The 25,336-nt window shown below is 40.2% G+C and overlaps 1 protein-coding gene across 1 annotated transcript in view; it reads left to right on the forward strand.

Moving 5' to 3' along the window:
- LOC126252855 (tRNA N6-adenosine threonylcarbamoyltransferase) overlaps positions 1-25,336 on the forward strand; it is a 92,363-nt gene that overhangs the window by 48,089 nt on the left and 18,938 nt on the right. Inside the window, exon 5 of the mRNA XM_049953806.1 lies at positions 13,222-13,453. Coding sequence (XP_049809763.1) covers positions 13,222-13,453 — 232 coding nt within the window. The remainder of the gene's footprint in view (positions 1-13,221; positions 13,454-25,336) is intronic.

Raw genomic sequence — 25,336 nt, forward strand, 5'->3', positions numbered from 1 at the left:
ATGGCTTCTTCCACTTCATTCCAAGTTAGATCATCAATTTCCCCACTATTATAATCGTCTGCTGCCTTAGGCTCTCCATCGCTGTTAGTTACCCGCTTGGTGGCATTCAACAGATCTTCAAAGTACTCCTTCCAAATCTTTTTGAGCTCATGCATTTTCTCCACAACTCTTCCATTATTATCCATGATCCTCAGGCACTCGCTTCTGTCGTTCCTCTTATTTCTTACCATGGTGTAAAGTACTTTTTTGTTCCCTTCACTGTCCTCTTCTAACATTCTTGTCCATTTTTCCATCCACTACTTCTTCTCCGCCCTTACTATGGTCTGTGCCGCTTTCTTGCTTTACTTATATTTTACCCTAGCTTCCTCTGTTCGGGTCTGGAACCATTCTCTGAAGGCTTTGTTCTTTCGAAGTACTGCCTCTTTACATATGTTGTTCCACCATGGGGTTTCCTTACTTCTCCTCTTTGTGCTAGTTCTTCCGCACACAGTCTCAGCTGCCTCAACTAAAGCCCTCTTAAAATCTCCCCATACTTCTTCCACTGTTCTCTGATCTTCCTTTGGCAGCTTCTTCCTGATCAGTGTCTGGTACTGGGTCCTCCGTTCATCCTCTTTCAGCATCCATGTCTTCAACCTTTTCTCCTGTATATCTGTTGCCCTCCTATCTTTTTTCTCTCTCAGGGTGGCTACCAACAGCCGATGGTCACTGTCTAAGGCCTCAGATGGAATGACCTTAACATCTGTGAGGCTGCTCATCATCTGCCTATCCACTAGTACATAGTCTACTACTGAAGTTTGGGACCAGTCTCTACTGTACCAAGTTATTTTGTGGCTACTTCTCTTCTTGTACCAGGAATTTGCGATCGCCAGCCCATTCCTCTTGCAGAATTCCAGCAACAATTTTCCTTCTCTATTTCGGTTCCCCCAGCCCTCTGGTCCCATTATCTCCTCGAACCCTTTCCTGTCTGTGCCAACATGTGCATTGAGGTCCCCTATTATAATCTGATTACCTCCATTTAGCTGCTTTTGCATGTCATCTTCAAATTCCTCCTTCTCCTTTTTTGTACACCCCACCTGTGGGGCATATGCTTGGATGATTTCAATGCTTTTTCCTTTCGCTCGTACTCTGGCTTTTATCATTCGATCATTGATACCTTCCACCTCCTCCTGCAGACCCTCTCTGACCACTATTGCCACTCCATTTCTTCCCCTCTCTATGGATGCAATTTTGCAAACAGTATTGTGAAATGAGTAATGTTCTAATCAGTTATTAGCTTCAGTGTACTGCAAATCACTGTATGGTGTGTTATGGTATGCATACAATCTACCAAAATCACGTACCTCTTTGATTTTCCATATGTGGGTGGTGTGTGGAAGAAAGACTGTCATAACATCTCCATCGTTCAACTTTCTCTAATTTTATCGTAATGATTACAATATTACATAATCTGTATGTAAAGGAAGTAAAATGCATTTTGAGTCACTTGGGGAGGTACACTCCCAAAAATAGTAAAGTTTTATGTGCTGAACCCCATGTCTTCCCTGTAGCATATCTGACAGGAGGTTGTTGGAAATTTTTATGATGTTCTAAAATATAGATCAATCCATTGAAAAGGAAATAATTCGGTATTGATTTTTGTTTTGTTTTTCCAACTAATTCTATACTGAATCATTTAAACTAGTGTTGCATTTTTAGGTGACATGCTTCATGGATGAAAGGTAGTACTTTCATAATCTGGAAAATAAAGCTGACCACATCCCTGGCATACAGTAAGCCATGTGTACCAAATGGTGAGCACGTGTGAGAAATCAGCATTTGGCTGGATGTGGATTTGGCAAATATGAATTACCAAACTGAGAACTGGTGAGCGCTCCCAATCTTCTGTAACTGTAAGCTGTATGCATGCTTCAGCAGCAGTAATGTGGCAGGACAGTGGGACATGTGTGTTACAGAGTGTAGGGATCTTGGCTTTACTATCTGGTTTTTTGAGGATGGAACAAACTTCTTTAAATAAAACTCCTCAACCTCAGGGCGTGCTATGTGCTCATTGAGTGGGTGGCTGTTGAGCCGAATAACACAGGCACTGCAATATCATATTTATCCGCCAACACTGGGCAAGTGTCTTTCAAGCAAAATATCTCCTCTGTACAGGAATATACATAGTAGATGCAACTGCGAGTACATTTCATGAAACGGTTATTAGTGTACAATCTCTGGAGCACTTTATGAATCCGTATTGTATAAGGCTTAGCTGGGCAAGTAGGGCTCTGCCTGGATTGGCCTTCAAATATGTTGCTGTTCTTGTGTGCATCATGTTGTCCAATTTAATCCATAACAACAGTTCCAGCAGGATGAGTGTATTATTTGGGAGCAATAACAACCAAATGAACTCATGTGCAACTTCCTTGCAACGTATTTAAGAAAATTTTTCCTGCAATGAAAAGTGTGTGTGTGTGGGTGGGGGGTTTGTGGAAAAGTCACAGTATGCTTTGCATGAACTCCAATGCCAACACCACTCTGTTATATCATCTGATTGTTAAGTTTGCACTGCGAGAAAAATCTATGTGCTGCTAATGTAATTGATATTCAGAGTAATGCTTTCAGTTATTTAGTACAGGAGTTGCTATCATTGTTCTTTTAATTTGTCCATGTTTGTTCATTATTTGGATAAAGATTCTGTTTTTACGTTATATACACAAAGATGTTGGTAGGTTTCAAGACACTGAGATGTTAACATGTCTACTCTAGTGTAACTGCCGCCACAAAGGAAGGCCTCTGGAACAGTTTCTCTGCTGTTGTAAAAGATCACTGACCTGCAGAAAGATAGCAACGACAATCATGGCAGTCTTCAAAATTAATTATCAAAACTGGAATAAAACTTGGTGGCTGCCCCTACATGATGTTCAATAGCTAATGACACTCCAACTGAACTATTAACTGTTTGCAAGCGGGGTGGGATATGTCGGGTTAGTGAATTTTGCACGACACAGTTTTTAAGTTTACAATGATGATGTCTGTGTAACTGAGTCCAGCTGGCAGGTCGTCCATTTATTAATTCACTCAAAGCCAGATTGTTGGAAGCTTAGGTCTTCATACTTTTGGAAACAATGCATAGTTTATGCACAGAACAATCTTGTCCAGTTTCCACTCGAAGTCTGTACTACAATAGAATTTACAGCCTCTGTTTTGTCTTAACAGACGTGGGAAATAGACTTTACTGCTCTAATAAATTATGGTGTAATTCTACTCTCTGTGTCATGCTGCTGGTTCTGAAATGTTGTAAACATCTTAAGTTTGTTTTTCCTCCCGATGCCTTCTGCAATGATCTTGAAAATAAATCTTCGTTTTCTCACAGTTCTTGGCTGTTCCCAGACATCTTCCCCACCTGCCCTTCCTCTTCTGCATCAGTCTTGAAAATAAAATCTTCTTCTTAAAATATTTGCAAATAATAGCAACAGTGGTGCAGCAATTGTCTTCCAGAATGTTGCAAGTTCTGTTCGTCTTGTGATATAACAACATTCTGTCTCACGGCACTGCCCCCGATATCTTTCAAACTTCTCCTTCTGTCACTACTAGAACTATTCTTTTTTCCAGAAACTAATGAATTTTTTGCAAGTTCATTCTGCACTTGTGCCTGACACCTTTAACATAGTTGAGTCCAGCCATGAAGTACACTGCTCATCAACTGTCTCTTCCTCTCACAATTTTTGTTACACTGACAAAATAATCCTACTGGACTGAAACTTCCAGAAATACAAAGACAATATACATATGTACATTCAAAATAATATTACATCTCAAATAACATTACAAATTTACTTAACAGTTTTTCATTACATGTTCACATATCAAAACCACAAAATTAAATAAAGGAAATATAAAAGACAGTAGTATGTACATATACTGCAGTCATTAAGTTTTGATATTGATACATGGAGAGTAGACATCCATAAAATTATGCATCTCTCAACAAGGTGCCACAAAACATGGTGTACATTTTCTATTTATTTTCTAATCCCCCCACCCTGAAGGCCATATGTCCCTGGTGCACACTTAAAAAAACACACGTCTTCCTTCAAAAAAGTGCCTGTCAGCTGCTATATGTGCTGCCAATGTCTGTGTAGCTCCTGAAAGCGTGGCTGAAACATTTTGGTAGGAGTTGTGATCTCTTCAGCCAAATGAAATCCACTCTCTTGTATGAGTGCTTTCAAATAGGGGTAAAGAAACCAAAATTGTACGGTGTGAGAAAGGGTGAGTACAGAGGCTGTGACAAAATGGTGTCACAAGTTCCTCTTGGATGAGAACAGAGAGATGTGCAGGGGTGTTGTGTAGCAACAGCCAGTTCTTCCCACACCAAAATTCAGGGTGCTTACGATGTATTAAATCATGTAAATGGCCAAGGGTCTCTTTGTAGTCGGTTTTGTTTACTGTTGCGCCATCTGGGAGGAAAGTGTGAACAATTCCACCTGAATTAAAAAAAGTTTCAAGCATCACCTTGCCCTTTGACCTGTTTTGTTGCGTTTTCTTCTGTCGTGGCGATACTGACTTTTTTCGGGTGGCAGATACTAACTTCAATTGTGAATTGTACATGAAACACCATGATTCATCTCCACTTATGATCCAGTTGAAAAATGTTGGATCATCATCAGCACTACTGATCAGGTCCCCAGAAATCATCATCTGATCATCATATTGGTTTTGCGTCAGGATGTGTGCTACACCCTGCTAGGTAAGACATGACATGTTCAGGCCATAGTCAGAAATTTGTAGAATGTACAGTGCGTAGCTCTACTGCTGCTGCAAGATGAGAGCGGTTGGCACACACCGACATTGCAACATCTTCAATCTTGTGTGTCAGTTCGAACCATTTGTGACTGAGCGGTACACTCATTATTCTCCATACTTTTTCTTCCTTGCGAAAAATGTCGCTGCCACCTAAATACAACACAGCAACTTGCTGTAGACGTTGTGCATCATTTGAAACATTTCAGTTCCAGTTTTGCTTAATTTATATTAGAACTTGATGTATGTCCATTGTCTCAGCTGCAACATGCTAGAATTCTCACATAGCAGTCAAATCACCATCACAATAACTGTAGTTCTGCTTACAGTGCACACACGCAGCTTTCTCTTGCATGGACGAAAAACTGTCTAGGTACCATATCACAGTGATGTTGTGTTCTGAGAGTGAGTTCGAAGGACACACAGTTACAGTAACAGGGGTTTTCCCTCAGGTGAATACTTGATGATTGGAAGATTGCATGGGCTGCTTGTAGAACTCCAACAGCTGCTAGGTACAAGCTGTAAGTGGTGCAGAGTACGGAACTCGATGAGGATAAATAAAGAATCAGGGCGGAAATTCTAAGTGTACCCGCTTGCTAATAACCTTTGAAGACTCCTCTGGCACTATTTCCTAAACTGACTTCTCATCAGTCACCCATCTGCTGCTCTGAAAACCTATCTCTGTAGCAACAGCTTGTACTGAGGGTAGTCAAATAATCTAAGTCTGATGTCTGCCGACATGTGTGACAGAGACTGTGTCGTCTTAGACTGCGGTGTCCTATGACTACTATTTGTGCACCAGTGTGCTCCTTTTTATGTGGCCTGTAGGTATGCTTCCAGAACACACTGAGTTGCAGTTCATGTACGTAGTGTTCTTCCATTACCATATTTGGAGACTCCTGCTTGTTGGCTGCGTCTCAGCATGCAGCAGATCACATAGCCGTGAGTGTAACTGTTTGTCACAAGGTGCGTTGAGGTCGGCTTCTACTGTTATCATCTTTCAAATACTTAGGGAATGCTTCCTGGCTTCCCTGTAACCGATTTCTGGACTGCCTCAGTGGAACAGTTATCAAATTTTTAAATATACAGCGTGTTACAAAAAGGTACGGCCAAACTTTCAGGAAACATTCCTCACACACAAATAAAGAAAAGATGTTATGTGGGCATGTGTCCGGAATCGCTTAGTTTCCATGTTAGAGCTCATTTTAGTTTCGTCAGTATGTACTTTACTTCCTCGATTCCCCGCCAGTTGGCCCAATTGAAGGAAGGTAATGTTGACTTCGGTGCTTGTGTTGACATGTGACTCATTGCTCTACAGTACTACCATCAAGCACATCAGTACGTAGCATCAACAGGTTAGTGTTCATCACCAACGTGGTTTTGCAGTCAGTGCAATGTTTACAAATGCGGAGTTGGCAGATGCCCATTTGATGTATGAATTAACACGGGGAAATAGCCGTGCCGTGGTATGTTTCTATAGAGACAGATTTCCAGAACGAAGGTGTCCCGACAGGAAGACGTTCGAAGCAATTGATCGGCGTCTTAGGGAGCATGGAACATTCCAGCCTATGACTCGCGACTGGGGAAGATCTAAAACGACGAGGACACCTGCAATGGACGAGGCAATTCTTCGTGCAGTTGACGATAACCCTAATGTCAGTGTCAGAGAAGTTGCTGCTGTACAAGGTAACGTTGACCATGTCACTGTATGGAGAGTACTACGGGAGAACCAGTTGTTTCTGTACCATGTACAACGTGTGCAGGCAGTATCAGCAGCTGATTGGCCACCACGGGTACACTTCTGCAAATGGTTCATCCAACAATGTGTCAATCCTCAATGTTCTCTTTATGGATGAGGCTTCATTCCAACGTGATCAAATTGAAAATTTTCACAATCAACATGTGTGGGCTGACAAGAATCCGCACGCAATTGTGAAATCACGTCATCAACACAGATTTTCTGTGAACGTTTGGGCAGGCATTGTTGGTGATGTCTTGATTGGACCCCATGTTCTTCCACCTAAGCTCAATGGAGCACGTTATAATGATTTCATATGGGATACTCTACCTGTGCTGCTAGAACATGTGCCTTTACAAGTACGACACAACATGTGGTTCATGCACGATGGAGCTCCTGCACATTTCAGTCGAAGTGTTCGTAAGCTTCTCAACAACAGATTCGGTGACCAATGGATTGGTAGAGGCGGACCAATTCCATGGCCTCCACGCTCTCCTGACCTCAACTCTCTTGACTTTCATTTATGGGGGCATTTGAAAGCTCTTGCCTACGCAACCCCGGTACCAAATGTAGAGACTCTTTGTGCTCGTATTGTGGTCGGCTGTGATACAATACGCCATTTTCCAGGGCTGCATCAGCGCATCAGGGATTCCATGCGACGGAGGGTGGATGCATGTATCCTCGCTAACGGACATTTTGAACATTTCCTGTAACAAAGTGTTTGAAGTCACGCTGGTACGTTCTGTTGCTGTGTGTTTCCATTCCATGATTAATGTGATTTGAAGAGAAGTAATAAAATGAGCTCTAACATGGAAAGTATTCCACATAACATATTTTCTTTCTTTGTGTGTGAGGAATGTTTCCTGAAAGTTTGGCCGTACCTTTTTGTAACACCCTGTATATGTTTGGCAGGACTGATATTAGCAGCAGTGCTCTAGTGCACCACACTGCTGCTGTGAATCCAGTCACAGAACTTAATCATTTTATAATGAATATGTGTTGGTGTGTGCATGTGTTAATCACCAAAACAGCAGAAATATGCCCATCACAGGGATTCCCCATTTCTTGCTTTAGTTCAATGGAAACTTCTTGAATATCTTTGCATCAGAGTACATTACACCACTCTTGAAATAAAAAAGGTGCAGAGTCCATATGAAAAACATTTTGTGATCTTGTATTGAGATTTTGAAAAATCACAGTTGAGCTGAAACTGATTTTTATTGTCAGTATCAAAACAATTAATGAGTAATGCATCAGAAAGTAATAATACGAATTCCAGTATTCACTTCCCTTAATGCCTCCAACACTCTTGAACATATGTATCCAGCAGAAATAAATGCCGAATATGCAGGACATTTGACTTCTACAGTATCAGAATGGGAGGGAGATAGTATTCTGCTGAGCACTGTGACACACAGGAATAGAGAGAACTGAACAAGCTGAAGCACAATTTATTCTGGGGCAACATCTTGCAACATTGTGACATGCAACAGTGTCGCACGCTACATAACGCACATTGTCGCATGAATCGTGCAGCATAGGCAGCACCGTAAATCATGTCTCAAGATACCCCAGTGTGCCGTAGCTAGCTCCCAAGATCAGTGGGTTGGTATGCTACATTTTCTGTATGAGAGCGGTAAATTGAAAAATATGGAGTGGTCAAACAAGAAGTATTTACGGTTCATAGAGGACTACAGAAAAGTCGACGTTTTGTGGAATGTACGTGAAAGTAATTATAAAAATAATGTAATGAAAAGAGATGTTATATAGAATCTCACTTCAAAATATTAAGTTAATGAGAAAGCTGTGAGGAAGAAGATTAAAAATTTGAGAAGTGCAATTCATTGCGAACACAAAAAAAGGGGGGGGGGGGCTCAGTGTCTAACACAGAAAGAAAATAGTGTGCAGATATGAATCATTAAAATTCATTCTAGATGTGATGGAACTACGTGCAGGAATGGACAGCTCAATTGTAAATATCTCAATTTCAATAACTATTTATATTTTTTAAATGACTACTGTAGTATACTAATCCATGACCATGACATTGTCTGTAAGTATAGTTGTAAAATAGGAAATTTAATACTGTTCTTATGAAGTCCCAATTTTTTAAAATTTTTTGTAATGAATAGGCTACACATATTACTTTCTACCAAATTTGTTTGAATATGTAATCGATAAATGTGAACAGTAGTTCCAGATTTCATTTTACCACAGTAGACCATGCAAAAAAAGTTTGTGGGGAAAAGTAACTAAAATTTGAGTTCACTTATATAATTCCATTTGTTTATGTAAAAGACTATACATTGTAGTACATACATAATTAATATATCTTGATACTGGGTGATACTATTAGTATCTGTCGCGCCACTCAACCTTCCTTTGTGGTGTCGTAAAATATTCTTCGAGTGAAAGTACCAAAAATTTCAAACACTTCTTTTTTCTTCAAATTCCTTCAAAACTAAGCTCTTAATCAAAGAAGCCAAGGTTACCAAAAATGTAGAGCAACCATGGGCACTTGCATGACACCATTCTATGCCAATGTATTCAAGGGACATCTGGAGAAATCCTCCTTACCATCCAGTATCCTAAACTCCTCATCTGATTCAGACTTATTGATATCTTCAAGATCTGTGCCAAATGTGAGGACAGCCTGTCACATTCCTCCAGAACCTAAACACCTTCTCCCATATTTGCATCACCTTGTCCTTCTCAGTCCAACAAGCCACCTTCCTTGATGTTGACCTCCACATTGTGGGTGGCCTCATCTGTATCGCTCTACACATCAAATCTACCAACCACCAAAAATACTTCTGTTTTGACAGCTGCCACAAATGCCACACAGATAAGTCCCTTCCATGTAGCCTAGCCAATCCATGTTTCAGTTCAGCTGTAATGGGCAGTCCCTCTCCAAATATGCTGGTGGTCTTGCTGAGACCTTAACAGACCAAAATTACCCTCCCCACCTTGTTTAGAAACAGATCCTCTGTGGTTTGTCTCCTGTCACCACCCAGGACTGTAGTAACTGAATCACTTTCTCTGCCAGGATTTCAACTAGCTCTCATGTCCTGAAATGAGAAATATCATCCCCACCCCTCCCACAGTGGCATTCTGCTAAGCACTCGGTCTCTGCCTTATCCTTGTGCGTCTCTATTGTCCCCCTGCTTGCAAACTGCTGCCTCTTTAGTCACATCCTCATAAAAGACCTAAATGCAAGACATGTTCCATACATCCTCTCACTACCACCTTCTTCAGTCCTATCACAGACATCTTATACCTCACCAGAAGCAGGACCACCTTAAAAGCAACCTTATGGTCTACTGACTTAGCTCTACCACTGTGTTACATTGTATGTTTGCTTGATCACTAAGAACTGCCAAAATGTGGCCAATAGACAGCTGGACCACTAAGTTGCTGAGCATGCTGCTGAACAGGGTGTGCTGCACTTCGAGTGCACCACAGCGTCTGACTTCTAAATTCTTCCCACCAAGCTGTTCTGAATTGCACAGAGGAGAACTCTCCATGCAACATATCCTTCATTCCTGTAACACCATTAGGGTTAACCATTGCAAGTTCCTGCTCTCCACCTGCCTTCAACCATTTGCTGCTCCCACTCCATCCTCATTCACATCTTTTAGACTACTAGTTCCAGTGCATAGTTCTTTCCATTGCTATGCTTCTCTTCTCTTTCTTGATTCCCCCCTTCCCCTACGCACAACTCTCCAAATGTGACACCTAGCAGTCCACCATATTGTCCTCATCACATACCTGCACACTATCACAGGTTGCACTGCAGCATATTCCACCACCCCTACCCTGCTATCCCTCTCCCAAGCCAACACACATCTTTCATGTACCTCCACGACCCATCCCAGCCGAGATTGCTGCTCACCACAGTCAGGCCTCAGCACTTGGAGACAACAATGACATGATAGTTCTTAACTCTTTGTGTGCAAGAATCAATCGGTAACTGCTACCAGTGTTCAGGTATTCGCATGCATCTTGCCATCCCACATGAACAGAGATGAGTAAGTGTGTGATTTGACAGTAGATTGTGCCGGTCAATATCAGTTTCCTTACATATTATTTATTGTTTTTGTCTACTTAGCAAGGTAAAAACCTCTGACCTTTCACCATGTTTGACTGATACCTCCAGTAATTTGCAGATTGAAAGTCTCGTTTGAGAGTTTTACAAATTGGGGTTATATGGCACACAATCCCCCCGCCCACATGAAAGGATCACTTTTTGATCATTGAAATATGAAATATGTGTCGCTTTGTCAGTTGCTGCTTTTTTGCTACTGCGTTACAGATATGCATTCATGGAAGGTAGGAAATAGGAGTCACATAGGTCATCTGTTATTTGAGATACTGACAGTTTTCTGTGACTGTTTTGCAATTGCAAAGACACTACAGTTAAAACATTAATAGTTGCAAAAAATTTTCAGTTCGTAATGCAGTTGGTACAGCAACCAGTACGTGTGATATGAAGAAACAAGCGGTCTTGGTTGCAGTGTTAAAATTTTTTTATTACACTACTTGCCATTAAAATTGCTACAGCACGAAGATGACGTGCTACAGACGCGAAATTTAACTGACAGGAAGATGTTGTGATATGCAAATCATTAGCTTTTCAGAGCATTCACACAAGGTTGGCGCCGGTGGCGACACCTACAACGTGCTGACATAAGGAAAGTTTCCAACTGATTTCTCATACACAAACAGCAGTTGACCGGCGTTGCCTGGTGAAATGTTGTTGTGATGCCTCTGTGTAAGGAGGAGAAATACGTACTGTCCAGTTTCTGACTTTGATAAAGGTCGGATTGTAGCCTATCGCGATTGCGGTTTATCGTATCATGACATTGCTGCTCGTGTTGGTCGAGATCCAATGACTGTTCGCAGAATATGGATTTGTTGGATACAGGAGGGTAATACGGAACGCCGTGCTGGATTCCGACGGCCTCGTATCACTAGCAGTTGAGATGACAGGCATCTTATCCGCATGGCTGTAACGGATCGTGCAGCCACGTCTCGATCCCTGAGTCAACAGAAGGGGACATTTGCAAGACAACAACCATCTGCATGAACAGTTCAACGGCGTTTGCAGCAGCATGGACTATCAGCTTGGAGACCGTGGCTGTGGTTACCCTTGACGCTGCATCACAGACAGGAGCACCTGCAATGGTGTATTCAACGACAAACCTGGGTGCACGAATGGCAAAACGTCATTTTTTCGGATGAATCCAGGTTCTGTTTACAGCATCACGATAGTCGCATCCGTGTTTGGCGACATCGTGGTGAACGCACATTGGAAGCGTGTATTCGTCATCGCCATACTGGCGTATCACCCGGCGTGATGGTATGGGGTGGCATTGGTTACACATCTCTGTCACCTCTTGTTCGCATTGAGGGCTATTTGAACAGTGGATGTTACATTTCAGATGTGTTATGACCTGTGGCTCTACCCTTCATTCGATCCCTGCGAAACCCTACATTTCAGCAGTGTAATGCACGACCGCGTGTTGCAGGTCCTGTACGGGCCCTTCTGGATACAGAAAATGTTCGACTGCTGCTCTGGCCAGCACATTCTCCAGATCTCTCACCAATTGAAAACGTCTGGTCAATGGTGGCCGAGCAACTGGCTTGTCACAATACGCCAGTCACTACTCTTGGTGAACTGTGGTATCGTGTTGAAGCTGCATGGGCAGCTGTACCTGAACACGCCATCCAAGCTCTGCTTGACTCAATGCCTAGGCATATCAAGGTTGTTATTACGGCCAGAGGTGGTTGTTCTGGGTACTGATTTCTCAGGATCTATGCACCAAAATTGCGTGAAAATGTAATCACATGTCACTTCTAGTATAATATATTTGTCCAATGAATACCCGTGTATCATCTGCATTTCTTCTTGGTGTAGCAATTTTAATGGCCAGCAGTGTATTCCCCAATGATTCAGTTCATCTTTATTTGGGCATCTTCGGATTGGCTGATATTTGGTAACGATAGGTATATGGGATATCGCACATAAAATATCCAACCAGGTAAATGCCCCTTGTCAAAGCCTTAAAAACACTGTGCAGTGTCTTTATTATGGCATGTGGTGCAGTCCAATAGAAACCAAACAGGATCAGGCCTACAATAAAGCTTTACGTCATAAACATGTAATGTGTGCAACCGGAATATGCACTACACCTCTGGTATGTTTATGATGTAAAGCTTTACTGTAAGCCTGATCCTGTTTAGTTTGCATTGGGCCTTAATAAGGATACTGCACAGTGTTTTCAAAGGTTTGCCGAGAGAAATTGACCTGCTGGGATATTTTATGTTCGGTGTCCCATGTACCCATCACTACCAAATACCAGCCAATCTGAAGGTGCCCAAATAAAGGTGAAACACGTCATTGGGATATAATAAAAAAATTTAGCACTGCAGCCAAGACTGCTTGTTTCTTCATTTTAACAGCTGGTTTCTTTACAAATTTTGTGATCTTACTTAAGATGATAAAAATCTGTCTTCCTCTTGCATAACACTCCCCTCTCAACCTCTCACTTGCACTCTACCTCACACTTCCCCTCCTCTGCTTTAATTTTGTCACATTCCTAATTTATTTTCTATTCACTCAGTCATTATTAGTCTGTGAGCAGCCCCTATGGAATTAATTCCAGTGGTTTCTGAAATAAATTCACCATTTATGTTTGCAGAACGTGCAATGGCGCATTGTGGATCTTCTGAAGTTTTAATAGTTGGTGGTGTAGGATGTAATCTTCGATTGCAAGAAATGATGGGCACAATGTGTGCAGAACGTGGTGCTACACTGTATGCCACTGATGAACGATTCTGCATTGACAATGGTGCAATGATTGCCCATGCAGGCTGTGAAATGTTTCGGAGTGGAACTATTACACCTTTTGAAGAGACAACATGCACTCAGAGGTAAGAGATGAAATCATGTAGCATGTAACTTAAAACCTTTATTTGCAAGCTGCAAAATTTTCTGCTTTGGTGAAGTGTGTTTACCAGGGGTGTGAGAAAGTTATGTCATTAGTTGCTCTCCTGAGTATATCAGTGCCAGTAATTGAAACTGTTGTTGACAGTAAGGTATGAAAGTATTTCAGCATTTCTGGATTAACTGACGTGGTGAGATGCTGGCCAATTGCTGACGGGCATTCTTCCGCGTTTGCTGTTGTCTCACTCTAGTTTCGTAATTTATTAGGCAGACAGGATTTAAATGAGGTAGCAGCAAACACGAAAGAATACATGGCAAAATGTTTATATTCGTATTATTCTTATGGTGAAGAGAATACTGCATGTGATTCACAATTCATAAAAGTTCCTATTAGCAACGATATCTTCTCACAGGTAGGCAAAAATTCAGAATGTAGATTTGGCCATATTGACAAAAACCCCAAACAGTCTTGCCAGTCGATTTTCGTAGTACATTGAAATGCTGCTACATTCGTAGATGAACAATACGGAATTTGTATTTACTTTGTTGGATAATGTATGAAAATGCAGTGGTCGAAACTCGGGGCGGAGAAAAAAGCTCGTCTTCCACCTTTTTTTTTTTTTTTAATTTATTTACTGACGCAGAGGTTTTGGCGCCAGAATTTATCTTTGTGCCTGCAAAGCAAGCCTGTGTAGCGCTACATATATTTGACGGCAGAAGTTAGTTGTGGCAGCACCTACCAACATTTTTCAGAACTTCCGTTTACCTTGCACTCGATTCTAAGCCGCAGGCGGTTTTTTGGATTACAAAAACCGGAAAAAAAAAGTGTGGCTTAGATTCGAGTAAATACGGTACTCATGACAGTGAAGAAAATGTAACAACACAATCGGAAAATGAGGACCTAACAACACAATCAGAAAGTGAGGATCTGCCAATGTTGCCATAAGAGAACCATTTACAAAGTCTACAGCCAGAGTACTGTAGTAGTCAACTTCAATCAGAATTTTTGAAACAGTAGGTTGCTGTTTCTTCAGGAGAGGTAGAAGTGCTGCAAGCTGTTGCGCATGCAGCATAGCGTAATGGTTAGCAGCCTTGGTTTGTGTGCTACAGCTTGCTAGTTCAATCCAATCACTAGAAATTATTTATTATTTAGTATTTACAGTTTCTGGCATGTTCTTTAAGTATATTATGTTTGTAATGTTCATATATTCTGGAATATTTCATGTTTTTATAAGTAACTGCACTCTCCATCCAGGTATTCAGTTCTGTTCTGGCTGTATTTGGTGTCTGTAATAAATATGCTTTCAGTTCTAAGTGTTGTCCTCAGTTGACGTCTTTGCCTTCAGATTTGCATTTGATCATTTTTTTTTCAATGTATCACTGTCATTTGTGATGATGATACATTAAACCTTTTCCTATCTTCATGTCACATAGCCAATACCTGGCACCATGCTGTGGAAATGAAGATGTAACTTCCATGTGGGCCCCATCTGAAGATGAACCTGAACATAATTTTATGGTAGTACAAAAATGTTTTGAAAAATAAGTAGCCGCAGCTACTCGGATAGCAGAGTACTTGTGGAGTGCACATGAGGGTTTTTTAGGCTAGTCCGTAGTTTGAGGTACTCTGATGAACACTTCCCGGTCAATATGCAGCAAGGGAAGTTAGACCGCATTCAGAGTAAAGACTCTTTGACTGTCAGAATTTTATTAGTAGATTGTCGAAGTATTCGTAACAAAGTACTTGAACTTACTACCTTCCAGGAAAGCGTTCTTGCTCAAATTATTCTTGGGACCAAGAGCTGGCTGAAATCTGAAGTGCAAAGTTCTGATGTATTTAGTGAGTCATGTAACGTAAATCAGGAAGACAGATTAAAGGCCACACACAGGAGGGGACGTGGTCATTGCAGTTAACAAAAATATTGTTTCTATTGATGTAGAAGTTGACTGTGACAGTGAAGTTATCTGCTTGTGTATAACAGGTGCAGATGAAACCAAGTTAGCCGGCAGGGGTGGCCGTGCGGTTCTAGGCGCTTCAGTCTGGAACTGCGTGACCGCTACGGTCGCAGGTTCGAATCCTGCCTCGGGCATGGGTGTGTGTGATATCCTTAGGTTAGTTAGGTTTAAGTAGTTCTAAGTTCTGGGGGACTGATGACCTTAGAAGTTAAGTCCCATAGTGCTCAGAGCCATTTGAACCATTTTTTGAAACCAAGTTAATTGTTGGATGTTTTTACCGGCTACCAATTCCGCTGTGACAGTTCTACAGTCCTACAAAGTAAGTTCACGATCAGTAGCGCATAAATACCTAGATAATGCAATGCTAGTTGGAGGTGATTTTAACCTACAGAGTATAGAATAGGATGTCTATGGATACTTGGAGGGAGAGGAGGGGGGGTTACAGACAGACTGTCGTACATAGTACTGTTGAACACAATTTTCTGGAAACTATTTTGAGCAGCTAGTTCAGCAGCCAATAGGCAGTGGTTGTATCGGAGACCTTGTAGCTACAATTAGGCCAGATCTTATTGACATCATCACTGTAGAAACAGGGATTAGCAATCATGATGTCTTTGTAGCAGCAGTGGTTATGAAAGTTAATAAATCAGGCAAGAAGGCTAGGAGAGTGTTTCTGATGGAAAGAGCAAATAGCATCTCACTTAGACAGTGAATTGACATCAGTTCGTTCCAAAAAGATGGATGTAAGAGAATTATGGGCAAAGTTGAAGCAGATTGTAAATCGTGGTCTAGAGAGTTATGTGCCTAGTGAGTGTATTAAGGATGGAAAACACCCACCATGGTTTAATAACCAAATTCATAAAGTACTGAGGAGGCAGATGCTTTGTACTCTCAGTTCAAGAGAGAACGCACAAATGATGACAAGCAAACATTAGTGGAGATTCGTGCATCTGTGAAGTCTTTGCATTTGCAGGAAGAATACAACAACTACCACAGTCATACCTTAGCAAAAGATCTAGCACAGAACCTGAGAATTCTTATTGTTGTGAAATCACTAAGTGGGTCTAAGATCTCCATACAGTACCTTGTTGACCAATCTGGTGTGGCAGTTGAAGACAGCAAAATGAAAGCCGAAGTTTTAAAATTTGCATTCAAGAAATCATTCACGTAGGAGAATTGTACAAATGCACTTTCATTTTACCATTGGACAGACTCCCATATGGACAACCAAGTAATAAGCATCTCTGGTTTAGGATTTATGTAGATGCTGGCTCACTCCTTGTAGTTCAAGGTGAGTCAGAACACTTCATGAGATCTGTCACCCGACATAATATCTGACGTACTTACCTTTTTTTAAGTCCAGCTGTTGTAGTTGACTTTCATGAAGTAGTGGCCTTACTAATCATTGCCTCCACAATCCCGTGTATAGCTGAGGTAAGGTGTGACTTCATGTTCTACCACTGTTATTGGAGCAAAACAAGATAACTTCTACTCATATCATGAAAAAGCATTTTCACCACTTTCCTGTTAGACGTATATTTTCGTGAATGGGTGTACAGATCATTAGTGTGACTCGTGAATTAGAGGAGAACACAAATTTTCATACGGCATACATCTTGAAGGCTCCACATGACATTAAAGATTACAGTATATTTTATTTGTCACAAAACCACCTTGTCTTTTGTTTCCATTCTTTGAGTGCACGGCTGCCCCTTGATGGTCAAGCCAACACCAAGCAGTGATGCCAAAACATAAAAGATCCTGACCATAGCAGGTGAAGCCGTGTACTTGTCATCACACTTTGTCATTTTCGTGTATTCCAAACCTTCCATTTAATGTCTGCACATACGAAAACAAACACCTGCGCACAGTAACATTCTGTGATTTACTTTCTACGTAATATTATTCTATTGCAATCATCTTTCCTTGTACCACACGAGTGTGAAAGGTCATTTGCCTAAATGGCATATAATACTTCACATTCCCTCACTTAAAGGAAAGATGTAAGGATCTCTCAAAAATTATTTCTCATCAACATACAATTGTATACAACCTAATTACTTAAAAATACTTGATATGTTTTCCTTCTTTAAAAAGGAATGAAACTTCATTTCTAATAACAAGTTTTCCAAGTTTTGTTGTTTCATTTCAGCTAAACTGTGCTAAACATTGTTAGCCTACTTTGTGTAACTCCATCTTATTTGCTTCACATCCTGTGTGAATTAAGAAATTGTACTGTAATGGCCAGTCTTTTTGTACAGGAAGATATTATCCCACTTAAATGAACTTCTTCAGCTTACTTATGGTTTTTATATTTATTTATTTAACAATGCATTTCCTTCAAGCCAATATACTCAAGTATCTTGTTTACTTCCTGTATATGTGCATAGTTAGTTACCTTCTACTTTTTCTCACATTATTATTACCTGAGGAATTGCTTGTCGTATGTATGCGTGCTATTCAGTCCCTAAAGTCAAATCTCACTACAGACTCTAGTCAACAAGCCTGGGACATTCCTGTTCCAACCATTTTCACCTCTACTATCAGGTAAGTCTATTTGATTATAGAACCAGTTTGTAGAAATCTTTCATGTCATGACTGCCAGTCATTATACAGCTTCATACTTCTGTATTCACTGCACTTATGCCTTCTAAGGGCAGTTACTGTGTCAAACCTCAATACCATTACAGATGTGGGTGTACCTTTTTTTGTGTGTAAAAGTATAGACTATACCTTCTTTTGAGTCCGTCCAACCTTGCCTCTCTCCCCATCAACATTAAATGGTACAGGTCCTCCCTCCCATGGATTCACCTGACCAAGGCATAGGCCATTCTTCCTGCCGATCTGCCTATCCTTTTCCTCTCCTACAGATCATCCACTATTTGGGTATGCCCTATGTTAACTCCATCAGTAAACACAGTTACTAACCCCCTTTTATTGTCTTTTCTCACTCTAAATGATAAGTTTCTCCCATAATTGCTTTCTGCTGACATTACTTGATTGTTTTATATCTAAATGTCTTAACGCATCTGTTCTAACTTTTTTTTACTCTGAGTTGTAACAAATATAACATCACTACATACTCATACTTCTGTCACTTACGTATCTTGCTTTTACTTGGACCTACTCCTTGGTGAATACTAGTTATCAGATCTTCTTGTTCTCTTGTTAACCCTTAAGATCTTGTTTCTTATTTGGCTATGCACGTTAGCATGCCATCAGTTTGTCTTGCCTTCCATCTTCTAAGTGGACTGTTCTCCCGTGCAACGTATGGCATGACTAACATGTGTTACTTATTTAACCCTAAAAAAAGTCCTGTTAGTCTATTGTCATCATCCTACGTGAAATACCTGCCAGCGCAATCCTACTGCTGTAGGTTGTAAATTCTACTGTTTATATTGTAATTAGAAGAGATCCTGCAATAAGAACTTTGCATTGGACAGAAGGAAGATAGATTTGGTAGTCCTAATGGAGAAGTAAGAAAAGGAAATAGAGACAGGTATGTTAGGACTGAAGAAGGAAAGAAGGAAGTGTCCCATATATGGATTCCCTTACCACCTCCCACCCAAGGAACCCCATTTGCAAAGGTACTTTGCCATGATGCCAGAGGGAGAATTTGTTTGACAGACTTGCCACACCTTCATGGTTGCAGACTCCATGAAAATTGGTCCTAACAAACCGGTATGAAATCAATGGAAAAGGCAGGTATTTTCATGTTAGTCATCATCAACCGTCAGTATAATTTCTGTCGTCGGGCTATTCATTAATACTTGATAGAGGTGTCATTGGCCGTGATTAATTTCCCCTAATAGAATTCGAATACAAATCCAACCTTTCTGTCCTCCTTTCTTTATGTTTAAAAATGTACAAAACCAATAACTTCTTATTCTAAATTCCAGAATATTTAGCTTACTAAATTTATAGCTTATGCATAGACCTTTTGAGTTAAAGCATTCCTCATCAAGTGTAAGTGCTATAACTTCCTCCACTTTCTGTTACTATCATATGATAATAGGGCTAAAGTCATTTTTATTGTTGGCTTTTTATGTACTAAAAGTACATTGTACCTCTTCAGAATTTTATTTGAAATGCTAATTTATAGCTAAGTGTATTAACTAAGCTCCTGGCTGTCTTCATAAACGTACCAATGCAGTTATTTCTAAATAAACACTAGAAGCTATGTGTACAGGTATTGGAGTTGTTTTAATTTTGTTATTTTATTTTTTTATTTAAAAAATGTTCTATTTCTGGAAGAGGTGGAGGTAGAAGGTGTAATATTAATAAAAGATAATAGAATAATCAAAGAATATAGAAATTGTCCCCGGGAAAACTAAGATAGAAATACAGAAATAAGTACACGGATGGCCAGTGGTCTTGAGCTCGCCGTATTTGCAAAGACTATGAACTCTCCTTGGGCCTTAAATTTTTTTAATCATATCTAATAATGTATAATTCTTTATCTTACCCTGTGTCATGGTCTAAGAGATATGCTGCTTTTGGATGCAGTGTATTCTGAACTTTAATAACAATGAAAAAATTTGCTCTTTTCCCTCGTTAAATTTGAGCTGTGGTGAAAAACACATACTAATACTGGAACACATATTAAATAACACAAGGCAAAATCTATCTTTTTGCTATCCTCCCAGGTTTTGGTAAAGATGTAGAAAATACTCTCAAAAATATGTGGGGTGAAACTTTTCCACAGGTTTGAATTTTGGAAATTGCTTTGATAAATTCATATAATTTCCCAATTATAACTCCTCTAGTAAACAACTCGATAACCCACTGTTACTTATCCCTACCTTCTCACAGATTTCCTCTCAATAGCCTAGAAAGTGTGTTAGTATCAAGCGATTCTACTTTCTCTTCTATGGTAGAATTTATAAATTTTTGTAGTCATCCTCCAAATTAGATAGCGTTTTAGGTTTGTGAATTATTTTTCTAAATTTTTTTGCGTTGTTCTAAAACAGTTTCATGCTGGTTTGGCTCTGAGATTTGCTCTTTGACCTGGTTGAACTCTCTAAAGCAAATTGGCCTACTTCATCAATTTTACCATCTAATTCTTTGGACTACTCTTTCACTTCCTTGTGAACTAAATTGCATTGGTTACTGATCTCATCCATCAACTCCTGAGACAACAGGGTCAAATTATGTGCAGTGCTAGTTAATTCTATTCCCTAATTGACGTGTTCTTTTATCTCTGATTGTAGTTCTTTCTTGGTATTTTGTACCTTGACAGACAGTTCATTACTTCTAAACTCTACTTTGTCAGATAGCTCCTTAATATTGTAGTTAATTTCATTAGACATTTGTTGTACTAAACCTTTAAACCATTTTGGAGCCTCTGCGACCATTTTTACTCATAATGACAATTGTACAGTGCAAATATTTTCTGTCATGTAACCTCTATTATGCTAATAAAGGGTCACTGCACAGTTTTCTTCAATGTGATAACACTGAAACTCTATGTCACTCTCCAGATGAAAAAAAGTTTTCAAAGTTGATTTCTGTATTTTCTGAACAGTTCACTCTTTCTGATGAACTGCACTCTTTCATCATGTAGCAGATGCAGTCGCATGTATGCGACAATGTATTGCGATGATTTGCACTGCCCGGTATATCCAATGTCTGGAAAGTAGCGATAGGTGGAGTGCACTGTGCCATACAGCAGCACCTCTGCAGCATTGCTCAGCTACTACAGTGTCCCAGCCGATGTCAGGATTCAAAATCTCCTCTTCTGAACCTACCAAAACATCCTTGTCCTCCAAACCCTCTGAGAAATTTCTCTGTCGTCATTAAAACAGATTTTATTCACATGTTGACAATGTTTGCTTGACACGTAAATTTAATTGACGTTGCTGTAATACTTGTACCACAATTGCATAAGTGTGGTATGTCTTCAGATTTCGTGAATTGGTCTGATATTTCCTTTCACTTTATTCTTAACAGATTGTTACTGAGTTTAGACAATATAATTACCTCTGTTCACTTATAGTTTCTCCTTTCGTTTGATCCTTGTTGCTTTTAGCAACGCCATAATTTATCACTTGAGTTTCAAGATTTTGTAAATTTACAGTTCTTTATTTTCTTCCTTTTGCTTCAACACTCCACATCCAGAACACTGTGAGCCACATCAAGTGTTTTTTATTGTTAGTTTAGAGAATTTTTTTTTTAAGAAAGAACTGGTCACCGTAGTTGATTTTCTTGAAGTAGAGGTCCTGCTAATCAGTGCCTCTGAAATCCTGTGTGTAGCCGAGGAAAGGATTGACCACTTCATGTTCTGCAGCTGTTAGTGGAGAAAAAGAAGATAAAAAGCATGTCCACTACTTTCTTTTTGCAAACATATATTTCCATGAATGGGTGTACAGATCAATAGAGTGATTCGTGAATTAGAGTAGAACACAAGTTTTCATACGACATACACCTCGAAGGCTCAACATGACATTCAAGAATACAATATATTTTGTCACAAAACTATTTTGTCTTTTATTTTCATTCTTGGAGAGTGTGGTTGCTCCTTGATGATCAAGCCACTGCCAAGCCGTGATGCCAAAACTTAAAAGAGGCCCTGCCCACAGCAGTTGAAGCTATTTGCTTGTTGTCACACCTTACTGTTATATTCCACACCTCCCATTTAATGTCTGCACACATGGCAACAAACACCTACGTACAGTATACATTTAATGACTTGGTCCCTATGCAATTTTACTCCCTATCATCTTTCCTTGTACTACACAAGGAGTGTGAAATATCGTTTGCCTAAATGGCATGTAATGCTTTCAGGTCCCAAGTTGTCCAATCTGGTGTAGTAGTAGAAGATAGCATAATAAAAGTTGAAGTTGAATTTTGCATTCAAGAAATCGTTTAGGTAGGAAAATTCTTACAAACATAGCGTCATTTGACCCTTGGATAGACTCCTGTATGGAGAATATTGTAATAAGCATATTTGGTGTAGGGAAACAATTGGAAGTGTTGAAAGCAGGTAAGTCACTGGGTCCAGATGGAATCACAGTTCACGTTTACAAAAAGTATTCTGTGGCACTGACCTCTTACCTACCTTGTATTCGAAGTCCCAAGTGAATTGAAAGAAGAGCAGATGACTCATGTATATAAGAAGGGTAAAGTAATGGATCCGCAAAATTACAGATCAATATCCCTAATTTCTTTTTCTGCAGAATCGTTGAACAGGTTCTCAGTCTGAATATAATAAATTTTCTTGAGACTGAGAAGTTTATGTCCACAAACAAGCATTCCTTCAGAAAGCATTTGCTCGTACGAAACTCAGCTTGGCCTTTACTCACATCATGTGCTGAAACTATGGATGAAGGACAACATGCAGATTCTGTATTTCTGGATTTCTGGAAAGCATTTGACACGATGCCCCATTGAAGGCTGTTAATGAAGATATGAGCATATGGAATAGATTCAGAGACGTGAGTGGCTCAAAGACTTTTTAAGTTATATGGCTTCCTCAATGGTGAGTGTTCATTAGAGACCAGGGTATTGTGATAGGACCTCTTTTATTCTCTATGTGCATAAATGATTTGGTGGAAAGGATGGGCAGCAATATGTGGTTGTTTGCTGACAATGGTGTGGCGTATGGTAAGGCATCGAATTTGAGTGACTGTAGGAGGATGGGAGATGACTTATAAAAAATTTTTAGTTGGTATAATGAATGGCAGCTAGCTCTATATGTAGAAAAATGTAAGCTAATTCAGATGAGTAGGAAAAACAAACCCACAATGTATAGGTACAACATTAGTAGTGTCCTGCTTGACACAGTCACATCATTTAAATATGTAGATGTGACATTGCAAAGTGATATGAAATGGAACAAGCATGTCACAACTGTGGTAGGGAAGGTGAATGGTCGACTTCAGTTTATTGGGATAATTTTAGGAAAGTGGTTCATTTGTAAATATAAAATGCTGGTGTGACCTCTTCTTGAGTACTGCTCTTTTGAGTGTTTGGGATCTGTGCCAAGTCGGATTAAAGGAAGACATCAAAGCAATTTGAAGGTGGGCTGCTGGTAGGTTCAGACAAGACGTAAGTGTTACGGAGATGCTTCATTAACTCAAATGGGAATCCCTAGACGGAAGGGACATTCTTTTTGAGGAACACTATTGAGAAAATTTAGAGAATCAGCATTTGAAGTTGACTGCTGAACAATTTCACTGCTGCCAACATATACTCTGCATAAGGACCACAAAGACAAGATACGAGAGATTAGGGCTCACACAGAGGCATATAGTCTATCATTTTTCTGCTCTATTTGTTTGTGGAACAGGAAAGGAAATGACTAGTACTGGTACAAGGTACCCTTCGTTATATGCTTTATGGTGGCTTGCAGAGTATTGATGTAGATGTATTTATATAAGTACAGGGTTGCCATAGGTTCTTTAAATCTGGGAAATCTGGGAATATCAGGGAATTTCAAACCCATTATGGAACTATCAGGGAAATTTGAAAAAAAAAAAATGCTGGAAAAATCTCATTTTTGTCTCAGTAGATGAAACTGTTTGTTTACTGAGGTGTCATGCATCTTTGCTGGGTGGGTGCAGCTGAGTACATGCGCTGCTCCCTACTCCCTCATTCCTTGCTGCCACCACTTCTTGCCACTAGCCTCGCAGCTGCTGACAACAGGCAAGAAAGCATGGAGAGTGGTTTGTTTGGATGTGATTCTGAGGACTGTAGACACAGCTGCTGGAAATGGCAGTCGTGTGTATGAGTTGTGTCGGAGTGATTGTGTGAATGTGTGTGTGCTCCTGTTTTCTGACAAAAGCTATGGTTGAAAATATAGTTGTGAGTGTGATTGTCTTTTCTACACGCCTGTCTGTGGCTCAGCAATCATCTTTGCGGTCAGTTGCTACCTATCCTCATTATTATTGATTCTCAGAGTATTTGAACAAGTTATCTGTTGCATGGATTGATCACCGTGGTCTCATTTCATCGGCATGCTGTCTGTGGCCTGTGAATAGCTGGCCACACGAGTGGATTCTTCCCCCATGAACCATGGACCTTGCCGTCGGTGGGGAGGCTTGCGTGCCTCAGCGATACAGATGGCCGTACCGTAGGTGCAACCACAACGGAGGGGTATCTGTTGAGAGGACAGACAAACATGTGGTTCCTGAAGAGGGGCAGCAGCCTTTTCAGTAGTTGCAGGGGCAACAGTCTGGACGATTGACTGATCTGGCCTTGTAACATTAACCAAAACGGCCTTGCTGTGCTGGTACTGCGAACGGCTGAAAGCAAGGGGAAACTACAGCCGTAATTTTTCCCGAGGACATGCAGCTCTACTGTATGATTAAATGATGATGGCGTCCTCTTGGGTAAAATATTCCGGAGGTAAAATAGTCCCCCATTCGGATCTCCGGGCGGGGACTACATAAGAGGACGTCGTTATCAGGAGAAAGAAAACTGGCATTCTACGGATCGGAGCGTGGAATGTCAGATCCCTTAATCAGGCAGGTAGGTTAGAAAATTTAAAAAGGGAAATGGATAGGTTAAAGTTAGATATAGTGGGAATTAGTGAAGTTCGGTGGCAGGAGGAACAAGACTTTTGGTCAGGTGATTACAGGGTTATAAATACAAAATCAAATAGGGGTAATGCAGGAGTAGGTTTAATAATGAATAAAAAAATAGGAGTGTGGGTAAGCTACTACAAACAGCATAGTGAACGCATTATTGTGGCCAAGATAGACACAAAGCCCATGCCTACTACAGTAGTACAAGTTTATATGCCAACTAGCTCTGCAGATGATGAAGAAATTGATGAAATGTATGACGAGATAAAAGAAATTATTCAGGTAGTGAAGGTAGATGAAAATTTAATAGTCATGGGTGACTGGAATTCGTCAGTAGGAAAAGGGAGAGAAGGAAACATAGTAGGTGAATATGGATTGGGGGGAAGAAAT

This window comes from Schistocerca nitens, chromosome 4 (assembly GCF_023898315.1).
Source record: "Schistocerca nitens isolate TAMUIC-IGC-003100 chromosome 4, iqSchNite1.1, whole genome shotgun sequence".
Taxonomy (NCBI): Eukaryota; Metazoa; Arthropoda; class Insecta; order Orthoptera; family Acrididae; genus Schistocerca; species Schistocerca nitens.